This window comes from Hydra viridissima, unplaced genomic scaffold (assembly GCF_058129835.1).
Source record: "Hydra viridissima isolate aposymbiotic clone 2 unplaced genomic scaffold, HvirCarnegie_v1 scaffold_15, whole genome shotgun sequence".
In the NCBI taxonomy this organism is placed as follows: Eukaryota; Metazoa; Cnidaria; class Hydrozoa; order Anthoathecata; family Hydridae; genus Hydra; species Hydra viridissima.
Genome location: NW_028324314.1, coordinates 4,396,322 through 4,413,569, shown reverse-complemented (window position 1 = coordinate 4,413,569; position 17,248 = coordinate 4,396,322). Strand labels below are relative to the sequence as shown.

At 30.0% G+C, this 17,248-nt stretch overlaps 2 protein-coding genes and 2 pseudogenes across 5 annotated transcripts; 2 read left to right on the top strand and 2 right to left on the bottom strand.

Annotated features, from left to right (window-relative positions):
* Nucleotides 1-4,814: 4,814 nt before the first annotated feature.
* LOC149878276 (uncharacterized) lies at nt 4,815-9,467 on the bottom strand. Of its 4 annotated transcripts, XM_090072936.1 has the most exons (4): nt 9,380-9,448; nt 8,929-9,003; nt 5,813-5,891; nt 4,815-5,580 (listed from the first exon to the last, which is right to left on the bottom strand). In XM_090072936.1, the coding sequence occupies exons 3-4, from the start codon at nt 5,852-5,854 to the stop codon at nt 4,930-4,932; spliced, it is 693 nt and encodes a 230-aa protein (XP_089929062.1). In that variant the 5' UTR covers nt 5,855-5,891; nt 8,929-9,003; nt 9,380-9,448; the 3' UTR covers nt 4,815-4,929. The 4 variants fall into 4 exon arrangements, with proteins under 4 accessions (XP_089929062.1, XP_089929063.1, XP_089929064.1 ...); XM_090072937.1 differs by lacking the exon at nt 8,929-9,003 and having other exon boundaries at nt 9,380-9,467; XM_090072938.1 differs by lacking the exons at nt 8,929-9,003; nt 9,380-9,448 and adding an exon at nt 8,704-8,780.
* On the top strand, nt 7,494-8,379 carry LOC149878277 (uncharacterized; annotated as a pseudogene).
* A 2,143-nt stretch (nt 9,468-11,610) lies between the features above and the next one.
* Nucleotides 11,611-12,297, top strand: LOC149878275 (calpain small subunit 1-like). The gene has a single exon (XM_090072519.1). The coding sequence runs from the start codon at nt 11,611-11,613 to the stop codon at nt 12,295-12,297; it is 687 nt and encodes a 228-aa protein (XP_089928645.1).
* Nucleotides 12,298-14,953: 2,656 nt separating this feature from the next.
* On the bottom strand, nt 14,954-16,043 carry LOC149878274 (uncharacterized; annotated as a pseudogene).
* Nucleotides 16,044-17,248: the final 1,205 nt, after the last annotated feature.

Below are 17,248 nucleotides of genomic sequence, written 5' to 3'. Positions count from 1 at the left end.
TTTTGTTTCCTTGATGGGATTTAAGAGAAAATGAAATGCAATAAAATGGTATCGAAATGATCTAATCTCATCAATATTTAACATTTTATAAGTCTCGTGTACTGACTAAAATTTATATTTAAATTTAAAAGAAAATAGTTTTCCAACAAAACGAAAAAAAAAAAAACAGATAAAAAACCGGTCTTTCATGCTTTTTTTTTTTTTTTTTTTGTTGTTGTTGAAAAAAAAGTCATATTTAGAAAAAAACTGTCCGGTTATATTCGGCAACCAAAATCCAGTAGATTCGTTCCCTCAGAAACCACTAAAGATGTCTGAGTAAATCTTTATCTTCTCTTCTTTCAGTCTATTAACATTCTACCTGAGCCTCCTCGACATTTATAGTAAACAAATAAAAATTTTGAGACAGCTCTAAAGAAACCAGTAGTTAAATTTTCCCCGGACATTCCAATGGTTTTTATTTCAAGTATCGCAAGCATTGATAAATTTTTCATCTTTGTCGCTAATGTATTCGCTGCCAAAAAATCTCGCTTAAATTTCAGAGTTTTTAAGTGGTGGTTCCGCTGTGGAAACATCAGCATCAGAATTAGTTAATGAAGCTGCTTTGATATTCTCTGGTGTAAAATCTGGTTTAACGTTTTAAAAATCATCTTTCTTATTCCGCAAATCTTTAAATAGATAATTATTGTCAGCAATAAGTGGTTTTTGAATTGCATTCAAGATTACTAATTTACGAAAACAATTTACAATCGTTTTTATGGATACTGCATTCCAAGCGCGCACCAATGTTTGCATTCCAACTTCGCTGTTTTTAAAAATTCTGATAATCTTGCAAATCATATTTTTATGATATTTTTCTTTCGGTGATTTTATAAAGTTTTTGTCCGTATACTCTGTTGTCAATGTGATATCTTGAGATTTAAAAAAAAGAAAAAAAGAAACTGTATTGATTTTAAATTCTCGATACGAGAGATTGTGTGCAATTACCAATTACAAGTGCCACACTTCTTAAATCAGATGCAAATTTTCGATTTAATTCTGGCACCCACTCCTCAAATTATACCACATCCATCCAATTATTTTTTTGATATTGATATCGCCACGGTAGCAGCTTTCTAATGACAAAGGTTCATATCTTATTCCCTAGAGCATTTGCTGCTGACATTCCAGTTCCAGTTTCCTTTAACTTTCCATCAGAACACCTTTTTGATTTAATTACACAGGTCTACAAAAAATTTATTGCATTAAATTTGACACTTGTTCTTACATAACTTTGATACGCTGCATTCAAATCTGGCATCAGATTTTTATGGAAAGCTACAGATTTTTTGCAATAAACATTTTTTTATTTTGCAAAACAGAAATAATTCTAAAATAAAGATTTGAAACTCATTTGGAAGTGCTATGATATATTTTTTACAATAAAAGTTGTTTACCAAACTAAAGCAAAAGCAGAAAGCAGATGAAAAAAAAAGTGAACTGTTTAAAATAAACATTTTATAAATATCGTCCTATAAATAAAGTCCTAGCAAAATTATCAACTTTTTATTGATTAATAACAAAATCATGTTTTACTTTAGTTTTAAAAAAGATTGCAGATTACATTGTTTAATTAAAACTATTTAATCAGGAAGAAACTTTTGCTTGTTGCTCTTTCTTTTATAAACTTTTCCTGAGTCTTCTCGCTTGATGTCCCAACAGTAGTCTGCCATCATATGTGTGTCCCATCGTCCTTGGTAACGATCTTCAATTGTCTTAAGATCTTGATGGAATCGCTCTCCTTGCTCTTCACTCATATCTCCAAGACTTTCAGGAAACTGGTCAAGATGACTATTTATATAATGAAGTTTTATGCTCATTTTGTATCCAAGATCACAAAAGGCTTTCAACATTTCATCAACTAAATCTGCATAGTTTTCTGCTTTTTTACCAAGAAGTTTTTCTACAACAACCACAAACGACATCCAAGCTATTTTCTCTTTGATATTCATTGTTTTAATGAATTTTTTATCTTTTATAAGATAGCGAATTTGTGGCCCATAAAAACTCCTGCTTTTTTTTCTCTATTGACAAACCTGGTAATGATGAAACTATATACTGAAAGCAATCACTATCAGTTTTCAGTGCTTTAACAAATTGTTTCATGAATCCAAGTTTAAGATGGAGTGGTGGAAAAACTATTTTATTTATTTTATTTTGACTAACAATGGGTTCATTCACAATATTTTGCATGCCCACTGCGAGAGTCTTGCGAATGGGCCATTCTATTTGTATCTAGTGTTGATTTCTTGCTCGACTATCCCACATACAGAGATAACATGGAAACTTTGTAAAACCCTTCTGCTGACCAAGTAGAAAGTTAACCATCTTTAGATCTAAACAAATAATCCAGTTATGTTCGCGATATTTAATCAAGTTAAGCACCATTTTAATGTCATCGTAAGTTTCTCGCAAATGAACAAAATGACCAATTGGTACAGAACCAAAAATATTTCCATTGTGCAATAGGACGCATTTGAGGCTTCGCTTTGAGCTATTGATAAAAAGTCTCCATTCTATTGGATTATATACAGAAATACCTAACTGTAATAGGAGACCTGATATATCATGACAGTAAACAAATAAATTGACTTCTGAAAAAAGTTAACAAAGTTTTCATCTCTTGTTCTAAAGTAAGGAACTTTTGCAAAACTATCAAGTAGGTTTTTTTCCTTTAAACGTGATGCTAATACTTCTGCTGCTTGCTTAGAAAGTCCTAAATCACAAACTAAGTCATTCATTTCTATCTGACTAAAACACTGAGGCAAACTGAATTGTTTAGCATTAGATGAGAAGTCTTCCAAATCTGGTAAAAATTCTTCTGTTTCTGTAGCAGACATACTTTCCTCGTCTTCTGACAAAAATAAAACTTTAAAAATTGGAAATGGAATCTCTTTAGAATGTTGCATTGGTCTAATAGCAGAAGGAATGTTAGGATAAGCTATTTTTTGCCTCTTTATTTTGCCAATACCAGTAGTATTAACAAGACAAAAATAGCAGTCGTCAATGTGGTTTTGTGGTTCCCTCCAAACCATGGGAACTCCAAAAGGTAAATTCTTTCTTTTTCCTTTTGTCCAATCTCGAAGACTTTCTTCACAAATACGGCACACAGTATGTGGAGCCCACTTTTTTTCTTGGTCGCCAAGTTTAATATCAAAATATAATTTATTTGCCAGTTTAACAAAATTAGTAATGTTTCGTCTTTGTCAAACAAGTGTATAGCAACCACAGATATAACAGAATGAGTTAGGATTATGCTTGCACTTATGTCGATTTGAAGAAGCCATCATATTATATATTTGATCTAATAAAAACAATGATATGATTACTTTTTTTTATACCTATTGAATAAAAATACCTATAAAAAACATAGTTTTTAAAAAATAAATAAATTGGTTATTGCAAAAAAACTAGAGCTTACCAACAAAAACGGACCTTATATTTGGATTCAGCGTTTAAAAATACATAAAAATCAGTTTAAATATCTCATGCAACAGAAAAAAGTTTTTTTTTTGTAGACCTGTGTTATCCAATTAGTTATGTTTGAAATGTCCAAATTTGCATGTTGAAATGTCCGAATTTGCATGTTTGAAATGTCCAAATTTGCATGTTTGAAATGTCCGAATTTGCATGTTTGAAATGTCCGAATTTGCATGTTTAAAATGTCCGAATTTATATGTTAGAAATGTCCGAATTTGTATGTTTTGTTTGTCATACATTTGTAGAAAATTTTAAACTCGCCACCGTAATAAACGTCCCTAATACCATATTTAGACAATAAAGTTGTTTGTGACATTTTTTTTCCAATCAATTACCAGTTCAGAACTTGATTCCCAAGATTTTGTTTTAAAAGTGATGATTCTTTGTTTTTTTCAACTGCCTAACCAACTTTTTGAAGTACTAAAATTGTTTGGCTTAAGATCTTTAGAATATAAGCATGCCTTCTTGTTTGATGATACCTGATAAAGGAATGTTTGATGGCGGATATTCAAAAACCATTTAAAAACAGCTTCGCCCAATGAGCAGCATCACAAACCTTTAAAACTATAAATTTGGTCCTTCTTAAAGTGATGAAAAGATTTTATCATTATTTATGAACCATGTTAACATGGTTTTTCTTTGGTACACTATTATTTGCTGCAACCCTTTTGTTCGACAACCCTTTCTCAATATCTTAAAGTACTTGAGTTTTTTCTTGCAGAGTTTTGTGAGCGTGTTTACGCTTTTATTCCGCTTCTAAAGCCTTGCTCTTGTTTAACCAAACAAATGCTTTATACAATAAAAACACGCAACATGACATTTAAACGTTGTTCTCATGTCTGATTTAGATATTCTAAGTTCTCTAAAATATTCATATTCCTTTAAAGTATTAAAAGTTTTATAAAATACAAGTAACTATGTTTATCGGATTATGTAACTTTATTTATCATTTTCCCTCAAAATTTTGAATTAAACGAATTTTTATCTTGGGACCGGAAAAAATGTTCGAAATAGCAAAATGTTTGATATAACGGGGTTGGAAATAAGGAACATAACTAAGAAATAAGGAACATAACTAAGAAATAAGGAACATAACTAAGAAATAAGGAACATAACTAAGAAATAAGGAACATAACTAAGAAATAAGGAACATAACTAAGAAATAAGGAACATAACTAAGAAATAAGGAACATAACTAAGAAATAAGGAACATAACTAAGAAATAAGGAACATAACTAAGAAATAAGGAACATAACTAAGAAATAAGGAACATAACTAAGAAATAAGGAACATAACTAAGGGGCAAAAAATTTTGTTCGAAATTGCAAATGTTCAAAATAAGCTGCATTTGAAATAAATGACTTTTAATACATCTTATAAAAGATATTTTTAAAATAAAACAAAGTTCTGTTCTTATTTGAGACGAAAGACTTTGGTCTTAGGAGTGCTCGTCAATATTCTTCCATTAAAAGTATTTGTTCTACTGATCTTCATGAACTCCAATCTATAGCTGCAACCCTCTTCCAAACTTGAAATTGGGTATTGGTTTTCATAACTATTTCCCCAAACCTCCGTCTCAATACTTGCATTTTCAACGTATAAATCATGGAGGATGCAATTACGGACAACTTTTGTTGCAGTAAATCCTTTCCCGTAGCGAGGAGTCTCGTCAATCCATTGAATTCTACCACAGACAGTAAATTGGTTTTGGATAATTGGCAATAACAGACTTTCTTCAACTGTTAAAGCAGAGCTGATGTCATCACCAATATGCATTATGCAAAATGAAGATCTTGTAAAGTAGTGAGCTGGATTAATGTCGCCAGAATTGAAAGAGACATAATAAAATTCCGCGAAACTTGCGATTTCAAAACGTTTCTTAAACATCTTTAGTGAAAATATCTGGTTTTGGAACTTTTGTTGTAGCCAATTCAAATTCAAATCCTTTTCCATTACTCGCACAGTTTTGTATTCATTTTCTGTTGAGCGTATCACTATGTCAAAATACTCGTTTCCGTTCATCGAGATGACAATATCGCTTACGGAATCAATTGCACCAGTGATCTAGCAAATGCATGAAGTAAGTTCATTATCATCATCATCATTATCATCATCATCATCCTCATCATCATCCTCATCATCCTCATCATCATCATCATCATCATCATCATCATCATTATCATCATCATCATCATCATCATCATCATCATCATCATCATCATCATCATCATCATCATCGCATTTCAAAACTTTCAATATGATCATTATTTTGTTAGCTTATATCTAATTTGTTTACCTTCAGTCCATTCATACTACCTATCTGCACGCAATCTGCCATTTTAAGAGTATTACATATAATGTCTTTAATTGCTCAACTAAAAACACAAAATAAAAATGTTGCTGCAAGACATTGACTTACTAAACGCCTGGTAAAAAGTTTATCAGAGACAACTAAGTTTACCAATCTGACAATTTTTGTAGACTAGTATTTAAAAAAAAGAATGCTGGAATGGAATTTCCCATTTACCCTTGTCCTATTCTAAAGTATTTTTAACTTTGTTATAAATCTTTACCTTATTTGAAAGATTATATGCATACTGTTGTATTGATTAGCTTTAAGTAACCAATGCAACATTTATATATTTCTCAACATTTGTAAAATTTTCTTTAAAGGAGTTTAGTGCTAATGTTTATAATTTGTATGCCGCCATTTTGGAGTTAACTATTATAACTATCTTAACTATCTTTTTAAACATAAGTTTTAAATCTACAGCATATCACTCTGCTCTTCCTTCTTCCTCATTGAAAATACGAACCTTAAAAAAAGAACTTTAACCGGCAACACACATTTTGAAAATTGCATCAAAAATTGTATGGTGAAGATTTAGGTTTTTTTATAGTAAAAATTTTGTTGTTAAAAAACTATTTTGATCAATACTGGCTCATGAACGTGGTAAGTTTAGAATTTTCATGTAAAAACGATCGATTTACACCTAATAACTAATATTTTTACGAAAAAGTCGATGTGACTTTCTTTTTTCCGCTTTGGATAAAATAAAAAAGAAGACTATGACAATATATGCAGCATCTAAATTTTATAAAACACCTAAGACAACCCTTGTTCAACGAACACAAGGTCGAGCAAAGAGTCAAATAGGGCGTCCAACAATTTTTGATAAAAACTTAGAGGTTAAAATTAAAAATTGGCAAATTGATATGGAAACTTCTTCTTAAGGGTGTATCTATTTTAGCACATAAAATGAATCTTGACCAAAAAGTAATTGGCACTCGTTGGGCAAGCAATTTTTTCAAGAGACATTCAACACTTTCAATTCGAAAGGCTCAGACACTTGCAAAACAAAGAATACTTGTTTCCAAACAAGATATTAAAACGTGGTTCCAAAAAATAACAGAGTATATGGATAAAAATGATTTATTGTCTGTGTTTGATGATCCTAATCGAATTTGGAACCTTGATGAGTCATCTTTTGATTTGTGACCATCTATTAAAAATGCAATTGGACAAGAAAGTAAATGATTGTATAACATCACTGCAAATAGTGATAAAGAAAGTTTCTCAGTTATGATAAAAGTAAATGCAAGCAATTTATTTGCACCACCTTTGGTTTTGTATCCATATGAATGGCGAATTCCACCATAAAATTGCAGCTGACTTTCCTAAAGATTGGGTTATGGGTAAATTAGCCAAAGGTTACCAGATGTCCCAAACATTTTACGATTATATATCTAGACCTTTCGTTGAATTTTTAAGGAAAAATAGTGTCCTATTGCCAATAATTCTTTTTTTAGATGGCCACAAATCACATTTGACCTTAGATTTGGGTCAACTTTGCAGAGAAAATGGTATTGTAATCATTTGTTTGCTACCTAATTGCACCCATTTTGCACAACCATTGGACCGAGTTTACTTTCATGTTGCAAAAGATATTTGGACCGACATGGTCACAGAATGAAGAATGCAAAACCTTGGAGTTGGTCTACCAAAAAGGACATTTGCACCCCTGCTCCAAACTGCAATTGCAAAAACACAGGAAAATCCTACTTTAATACCAAATGGATTTAAATGCTGCGGTTTGTGTCCTTTTTTGCTAGAAAATTTGGATCTTACAAAAGTCCCGTTAAGTGTACAAGAAAATGAAATTCAAAGGGATCCTAAACTATAAACTCCGGTTATAGCTGAACTTTTAAGTACAATTGATAAGGTCAAAAATGATTTAGAAACTGATATGACACATGAGCAATTAAAATCTTTTAGAGCCCATCGTAATCTTATGTATTGGACAGGTGCAATAGAACAAGAAGCGTTATTTTATTACTGGCAGAAGAAAATGGACAAAATAAAGGGTGTTGATCCCACAACTCGAGAAAAGAACATGGTTCTAGAAACCCCATTAGAGGAAATTCCAGTAAGTAATGAGAACTTAATGCAACCAGAATCAACCATTGAAATTTATGCGACAGCTTTAGCGCCAGTTCAAGGACCTTTGCAAGCAAATGACAATGTTTTCGAGTCAATATTTGTTAGTCCAGAAGAATTTAAGAGTAAAAAAGTACAAAAACAAGAGTTTCATCAGTCATTACATCTTACGAATATATTGCTAGTTTAAAGGAGAAAAATAGAGCTAAAGAAGAATTAGAAAGACAGAGAATTGAGAAAAAGCAAGGAAGAAAGAGAAAAAAAGCTGAAAAGGAGTTTGAGAAACAGGAATGAAAGCGAATTCGGCTAGAAAATTTGAAAGAAAAACAAGAAAAAGCAGCTAAAATGTCTAAAACTAAGTAAAGTTATATGTAGAATAATGGAAAGGAATTTTTAATTTTATATTATTGTGTAAAATTAATAAATCTCTGTCAGAAAAATGTCTAGTGTATTAGTCATTTTAATATTCAAGAAATGTGTAATAATAAACATTAAGACTTTCTTTTTTATTTATTAGGACTTTCTTTTATTCCGAACAAAATTATAGTACTTTCTTTTTGTCATCACCTCGAACTATATTACAGCTTAAATTAAGACTTTTTTGAATGTATTCACTCCTAAAATAGGGTAAAGCTGAAAATTTATTTATTATTCTACAATATTATCAAAAAGCAAGAATTCGAATTCATTATTTATTAGTATTAATTCGCTCTTATAAATTGAGATATCGAAAACTAGGACTTTCTTACGTCACACCACGGTATATCAAATACAATTTTTTTACAAATCGAAACCAATTTTCATTCCCATACTTTTAAAAAACATGTCGAAAGTTCTACATTTCAACTTTTTAACTTTGCATTCAAAATTTTTTAAGTAAAATTCAACATGGATTAACTTAATCTTCAATATGTGTAAAAATCTCTTTTCGCTTGAACAACTCTTTTTAACTTTAAAGAATTTTCTAGAGTTACATTTTTGAGCATTACGAAGGCATTAACTTTCACTGTTTGTAAACATATCATCACAAAAGGTCAACAGATTTTTTTCTAAATGAAAGTCTCTCATTTAACATTAAAAATAAAACTATAATTAAATTCTTCCTGTTCAGGTTTTCTTTGATAAAAGTTTATAAAAAACTTAACGCTTTTTTTTCTGTTCTTGCATCGTTTATTTATATACTTTAAATGATTAATATTATCTCTCTCTTGAGATAATCTTGATAATTTAAAGTATATAAATATTTGATAAGTTTAAATACGATTGATGTACTGGATATGGTATTTTCAAAATAATAAAATACTACAAAATAAAATGACAACAATATAATAGTTACAATTTAAAGTAGGTAAGTGCGTGTTTTTGTAAATAAGCGTGATGTTTTTTAGAATAAGATACAAAAATATTGTTTATTACAATCCTAACCTTTTGAGTTTCACTTTAAAACCTCTCGGATTGCACTCTGAATTTCTCACATTAAAATCCAGCTTTAAATTACATTTGGCGTTGTAAGGCTTTGTAATTGACCGGCTTTGTAATTCTTGTGAGCCAGAGGGGCAGTGTGCTACTCCGTCACTCTATAAATTTTATTGTATAAATTTCGTACAATAAACCTTTTACTTTATAATAAAACTTCATCTACACGAACGAGTTTCATAAAACACTATGTAAAAATAAAATTAAAGAAAATGAGTCTAAACTTTCTAGTTCTCTTTTCTTTTTTAGTCCGAAATTGTAGGTTTGCATCAATCGTATTTAAACTTATCAAATGTTTATATACTTTAAATTATTAAGATTATCTAAAGAGAGAGATAATCTTAATAATTTAAAGTATATAAATCATCATCATCATTGCATTACAAAACTTTTAATATGATAATTGTTTTGTTAATTTATATCTAATTTGTTTAACTTTAGTCCATTCATACTACCTATCTGCACGCAATCTGCCATTTTAAGAGTATTACATATAATGTCTTTAATTGCTCAACTAAAAACACAAAATAAAAATGTTGCTGCAAGACATTGACTTACTAAACGCCTGGTAAAAAGTTTATCAGAGACAACTAAGTTTACCAATCTGACAATTTTTGTAGACTAGTATTTAAAAAAAAGAATGCTGGAATGGAATTTCCCATTTACCCTTGTCCTATTCTAAAGTATTTTTAACTTTGTTATAAATCTTTACCTTATTTGAAAAATTGTATGCATATTGTTGTATTGATTAGCTTTAAGTAACCAATGCAACATTTGTAAAATTTATTTTAAAGGAGTTTAGTGCTAATGTTTATAATTTGTTCGCCGCCATTTTGGAGTTAATTATTATAATTATCATAATTATCTTTCTAAATATAAGTTTTAAATTTACAGCATATCACTCTGCTCTTCCTTCTTCCTCATTGAAAATAAGAACCTCAAAAAAAGAATTTTAACCCGGCAACACACTTTATAAATTTGATAAAAGCTTAATAAAACTTCTCCTGTTTTAATTATGAAAAATGAAAAAAGGAGTCAATTTTTATTTTTCTTTTTTAAAGAAGCGAACCAATCACAGGTTTCACTTTGTTTTTTCACGTTTCATGTGCATTTGGTAAATGCGGCCGTTGCTTATAGTGTCCATCGTAATGGCTTTTATAGCTGGCAAATTTTTGTTTGTTTTTTTAAAATTATTAAAAAAAAATTAATAAAAATCATTTTTTAAAAACAAAACTACAAATGAAAAATCATCTTTCATTATTATAATAAGATAAATTGAAGATTAGCCTTAAAAATCTGCTCTCTATCTTGGATTAAAGAGAGCCAAGATCAATGAAAAACTTAATTTCCATTAAAAGAACAAATTATTTTTACATCAAAAAGGATTCTTAAAGTCTCGGTTTAAGATCCTACAGATATAATAATCCAAATGAAACAAAAATAAAAACAATGCATTAATTCTTGATCATGTTGTCAAAAAACTGGAAACAGAATGAACTTTAAAACATCATAATTTCTCCATTTAGTTAACTTGATATGAAATAATATGAAATGATGGTTGTTAGAAAAACATGAAATTTCAATCGATAATTTCTTAAGACGTATGCTGCAACACAATGAAAAGATTTGTTGGCAATCCTTATAAAATTGATTTATTTCAAATGACTTATTGAAGTTTATACTTTATTCGTTACATTTGTAATTTTTTTTTTTTTGTCACATGAAAACAAATGTTCATTTTTGAATATACTAGGACCACCAAACAAAAATATATCAATGAAAAAAATATTGACACATCAGGTTTTCTTATGACATCAAAACATATATTTTCATAAAAAGTACAAATGTCATTTAAACTTTGAGAAATTATCGTTTTGTGTACATTAAATGCTACTGATTTTTGTGAATAATTAACTTCTTGCAGATCTTTTCTTGTCTCCAACAGTAATCCTAGCGTATTGTTGTTGGAGACAAGACACATCCAAATTTGAAAAAAGTATTCAATTAATCTATTTTCAAATTTTAAATTCGTGTAAATACTTATGGAAAAGACTTTTATCACAATGGAATTTGTTCTAATGATTTGATTTACTGCGTCACATTGGTCTTCAAGTCAGTAAACTGACGTTAATCTAAAGGTATTTTAAAGCTTTATGTCCTTACAGAACAAAAGTAATAAAATGATAAATGAAGAATTATGTTATGAAGTAAATTTACCGCAACAAGGCGTGTACAAAATCAGGTTTGAGGACACATTTGCTGTAGAAGACAAATCACTTGAAGCGAAAAATGACACCAATAAATTGTGCAACAATCTTGTGACAACTCACGAATACCCATTGATCAACACTTTGAAGGATAAGGAAGGTATATTCCATGATAATTTTGGGCCATTTTTTTATAAGGTTGCTGGAGCAGACGAAATGATAGATTCTTTCGAGCTGCAAAATGTGTTATCCATGATATTTTATAAGAAAGCAAACGCCAAAAAGTTCAGTCTGGAAACAAGTCGTTGTATTCTTGCGTCAGCAGATTCTAATAGAGACGGCAGACTTAGTTATTACGAGTTTAAAAAACTTTGGTTTAATATTATGAAGTGGAAAAAATGTTTTGAAGAATCCGATCTAAACAAAGATAAAATGATAAGCATATCAGAGCTGGAAATCTCTCTTAAGAAGCTTGACTTTCATATTGAGGTAGCCTCAACCAACGCGATATTTTCGCGATATGGTGATAAACAAAATTTAATAAGCATGGATGACTTTATACAGATTTTATGCAAGCTCAATACAGTAATGCGGTGGGTGAGAGACTTTGATAAGAAAATGACTTTAGATGCTTTTATGAAAGAACTTTTGTATTGCTAGAAACAAAAAAAATTAGTTTCTGAAAGTTATATACATTTTACCAAATGCACATGAAACGTGAAAAAACTCTGAGGGCGGCTTTTCCTTTTTAACAAACCCAAGTTATAATTTTAATTTAATTTAATGTTTGTTTGTTATTACTTAGTTAATGAAGGTAAGGGGAAGGGGAAGGGGAAGGTTTGGGTTTAGAGTTGTTTGGAGTAGGTATATGGAGGTTGGGATCGAGGTTAGTGGTCTTAGGAGTACTTGGTTGGGTTAGGGCGAGGTTTGGGGATAGTTTGGTTAGAAATGGACAAGGTTTAATCTAAAAGGGCTAAACTTATATTGACCATCCTCAGTATTTTCTATAATATAGTAAAACTGAAGAAATGTTCTATTAATGTGTAATGGTTAGCACTCTTACTCTTATAACTTTTATATAATACAAATAATATTCCCTTAGGCTTCTTGCAGTGTTCAACACTGTTTATATCAAATCCTCTTTATTTTTTATCTTCTCTTTATTAAAGATATTTCTTCGTTAATGAAATCTTTTGGTTATTCTCCAGCAATAAATATTAAAATATTCTTCTTGTCTTCTTTTATTCAACTGCTTGTTCATCAGAGTACTCTTCTTATCACCAAATTCTCTCACTCTCTTTTTAAATTCTTCTTAAAACTTCTTTAAAATTTTCTCTTTAAAATCACGTCTTCCTTCTCCTTTTAAAACTCTTCTTTTAAAGAGACGACCGAACTCATCAGTCGCTCTAATCCCTCTCTCTAATTCCCTAATCTCTATTTTTTAAGCTTTCTATAGTTTTTGCTTGTTTTCCAGTTGCGATATCTTTTCATCTTTTATTTATGCGGCAGGTCTTCGCGTTTATGTCTTTTCCCAGTTGTATTTAGTTTTTCTTACGCTTTATCGTTTATCCTTAACGGTGTTTACGTCTTTTCGAAATTTTATTTAACTTTCCTTCTAACGCTTTATCGTCTATGCGTCTCCTTTAGGGTACTTGCTTTTGAGGTAATTTTTGAATTTCAATAAAATACTCCTTGAAATGTGGGACATTTGTGATAAAAATAACTTTGGAAAAAAATTAGCCTGATCGGACCACTCTTGTGCCTCCCCCAGACCCCATTTAATTAAAATAATGGTCAAAAAAACGCCAAAAACGACTATGTTCGACAGGCTAGGGGGAGGTAATAATATAAAAACTTTTAACTGATTTTTTTTATAATACAGGTATTGATTTATATTTTTAAACAAAAAGGGTAGTTAAGGCAGAATATGAATACTTTTGCTGTTTTATTGTGTTAAACAGTGTTAAAAATCGCAAAAAAATGAATTATTTTGCCGCGAATTTTAAGTATTATTAAATATTACAAATAAAAAAATTTCATGAATGACGATTTATCTTTGATTAACTAATAGTTATTTAAAATAATGTTAAAGTTTGTTGTATAAATTATTTTCATTTTTCAATCATTTTTGCCATTGTAGAAAGTGAGTCAATCAACCTCTTTTTAGACAAACTTGAAGACTTTTTTCCTGGCCTTTTTGTAGCAAATCTAGCTTTATCAACAGTTAGTTGTCTGTTTTAAATTTCCTCTTCTTTATTGTATCTGTGCAAAAACTGTTGCATCATTCCTACTGCTCTTTCAGCAGGATCATTTACAACTAGAGATTTAGCAAAATCTTTGAAGATTCTAAAACTTAATTGTGTGAACCAATACTGAGGTGGGAGGGTAAGTTAGTCTCTAATCCTTTGTTTATCCAACCCAATTCTATCAAAAATCAAGTAGGAGAATTGATCAACTAGTAATGATAAATTTGGGGGATTATTATAAACTCTCTTTTCAATCCTAATCTTGTTTTCCACTTCGATGACCAACTTGTTGTTCATTTTAAAATAATCAGAGTTTGGCATGTCATATTGAAGCATAGCAGAAGCAACCTTACTTTTTTCTTCATTAGAAACATCTTTATCCAACAAAGAGAGAGTTACAATTGTAGAATGAAGATACCAGGAATGTTCGTAAAATGATTTCAATACTGCTTCAATCGCCTGTGGTTTGGCACAAACATCTTCGTATAAATGCATTTTATGTATTGATAAAATATCAAGATATGGTGCTTTGATAGATTTGTCAGATTGCAAATACCATTTTGCATAAAAACATGATATGAATTCTGCCATGATATTCATTTCTTCTAAAAGTAGTTTATTTTCTTGAACAAATTTAATCTGATTAAAAAGCAATTGCAATTTTAGATAATAAATGGCTTTTCCAAGGAACCTTGCATGGTGGACAGCTCCTGATTTTCTAATATTTACACGTTCAAAAGACAAATAAGCAACAACCAGCTCAGTTAGTTCTTTTCTATTGGCTCTAAATGTATTTTTACTTTTAATATACTTTTTGCGAAAATTAAGTGACTCAACTGCAGCTCATTTGATAACAGTTCCTTTTGTCTTATCCCAATGAAATCGCCTAACATCATTCGTATCATAATGAAAATCAGGACTTTCAAATATGTCTTTCAGTTTTTTAAATAAAACATTATCTGGTCTAGATGTCTTTCTTTGTGTCACAACATTACAAAAGTGATCAATCATTAGCTCTGATATGTGGTGTCTACAAGCAAGAAATAATTGATAGATATCTAGATTGTTTACTATTCTAAACAGGGAACCTTTTTAGTTAGAGTATTACTGGAAGTTTCATTAAAGCATAAGCCTCGAATGTTTCTTTCGGTTTCATATTCTTTAAGGAGATTCATCAAGCCTTGATACTGATCTTCCCTTGAGGATGATGCTAGGGAAGGTACTCCGAGAAGATAAACCTCTCCATTAACATTTAAAAGAACTGCTAATCTGTCATTTTTAAATTGCTTGCCTTTTTTTAATTCAAATAAGGTTTTACCATCGAAATGAATGATAGGTGGATATTTGGAGGCTTTTAAAGCAGCTTTTATGTCATTTCTGGCTTGTTTACTTATTATTAAGTTTTTTATATGTGATGAGGCTGCTGAAATGCTGCAATGAAGTTTACTTACATTCACACAAGATTTATGAACAACAGAAGTGACAACTTTCTGGAGAACTGCAGGATATATATCATTGATTGATGCTGCAAGAGCAACACTGCCACTGTAAATATCTTTAGGAATTGTGCACGTAATTGGTTTTTCTTTTTCTTTTCTCCTTGTCTAATCTCCAGGTTCAAAGTCTATATCATTCAACATTTCTGTATCGCTCTCATCTAAAATTGGTTCCTGATCTGAATTTTCTGTAACTCCTAGAGTGTTGTGCTTTCTTTTGTTTTTTTTCTTTCTAATACTCTCTCTAGACATTTGACTATATTTCTTATCCTCGGTTCCGAGAATAAACTTTCTATCGCTTTCTTGATCATCTAAAAAACTTCAAATCTTCGGCTTTGTCTTTATCTAATCCTTTCTTGTCGTTATTCTTTTAATATACTTTTTGCAAAAATTAAGTGGTACGTCTAAGATTTGGTGTACCAATCCAGAACACTTTCTTTGTCTTCTGTATAAAATAATTTTGTTTTTTTAAATCTGAAGTTGATCCTCTCTTTTCATGCTTTTTTTAACTGTAGTATTCTTTTTTTAAACTACTTAGATGCTTTCTAAGGGTTTTGTCAGAAACTATTGGAAATCCAGCTTTATTCCAAGGAGCTTTAATCAAAGATAATATGCACTTGCATTTGTCTTTTTTACATTTATTCTATTTTATTGTATTAGGCATGCAATATAGTATTGATGACATTTTCACATTTTTTTCCAGTGCAGATTTGATGTAGTAAAAGTTTTTCAATATTTCCATTCCTATTGGAAGTTGCATACCTTAACAATATAAAAAATGTATTTATTGATGTGAATAATATATATACTTCAATAAATTTTACTGTATGTTCAAAAAAAGAAAAAGAAAGAAAAACAATTAGTTAACGTGTAAATTCAAGAAAAAAACTGCAAATTCATAAATTTCGGCAATAATACGAATAAAATTTGATTGCGTAATAAGTATTTATTTTATTATAATCTAAACGAGTAAAATTGTTTTGGTCTCACAAATATAATAGAGAAAAGAAAATAACTGATCAAAAACAAAATTAAAGTGTAAAACAAAGTATTTCATCTTTCTTATAATTCGCGGCAAAATAATTCATTTTTTTTGCGATTTTTAACACTGTTTAACACAATAAAACAGCAAAAATATTCATATTCTGCCTTAACTACCCTTTTTGTTTAAAAATATAAATCAATACCTGTATTATAAAAAAAATCATTTAAAAGTTTTTTTTTTATTACCTCCCCCTAGCCTGTCGAACATAGTCGTTTTTGGCGTTTTTTTGACCATTTTTTTAATTAAATGGGCTCTGGGGGAGGCACAAGAGTGGTCCGATCAGGCTAATTTTTTTCCAAAGTTATTTTTATCACGAATGTCCCACATTTCAAGGGGTATTTTATTGAAATTCAAAAATTACCTCAAAAGTAAGTACCCTAGTCTCCGTGTTTACGTTTTTCCCAGTTGTATTTACCTTTTCTTCTTGCGCTTCATCACTTGTTTATGTGAAGAGTTGGTGAATCATGTTATATATGGTTTTTATCTATCCTCGTTTTTATTTTAGTTCTCCCTCCTCACAAAACAAACCTGTGATTGGTTCGCTTCTTTGAAAAAGAAAAAGAAGTAACTGACTTCTTTTTTCATTTTTCATAATTAAAACAGGAAAAGTTTTATAAAGCAGTTTTAGTTTATTCGTCATTTTATTGCGCTTAACAGAAAAGTTCAATTTTACATAAGTAATCTTTGCAATAATAAACTACAATAAATAATAATTACCACAGCTAACGATTCCACATTTAACTCTGTGACTTCGTTATGGAAACAAATAATACTGATCCACACTTATTTGCTTACCTGACGGAGAATCAGCTAATAACATCTAA

Bases quoted from the DNA above. Each gene is read 5' to 3' on its own strand.
- LOC149878276 (XM_090072937.1), bottom strand. From the start codon at position 5,854: ATGGCAGATTGCGTGCAGATAGGTAGTATGAATGGACTGAAG. The intron at 5,581-5,812 runs GTAAACAAATTA...TGCATTTGCTAG, and splicing joins GTAGTATGAATGGACTGAAG to ATCACTGGTGCAATTGATTC.
- LOC149878275 (XM_090072519.1), top strand. From the start codon at position 11,611: ATGATAAATGAAGAATTATGTTATGAAGTAAATTTACCGCAACAAGGC.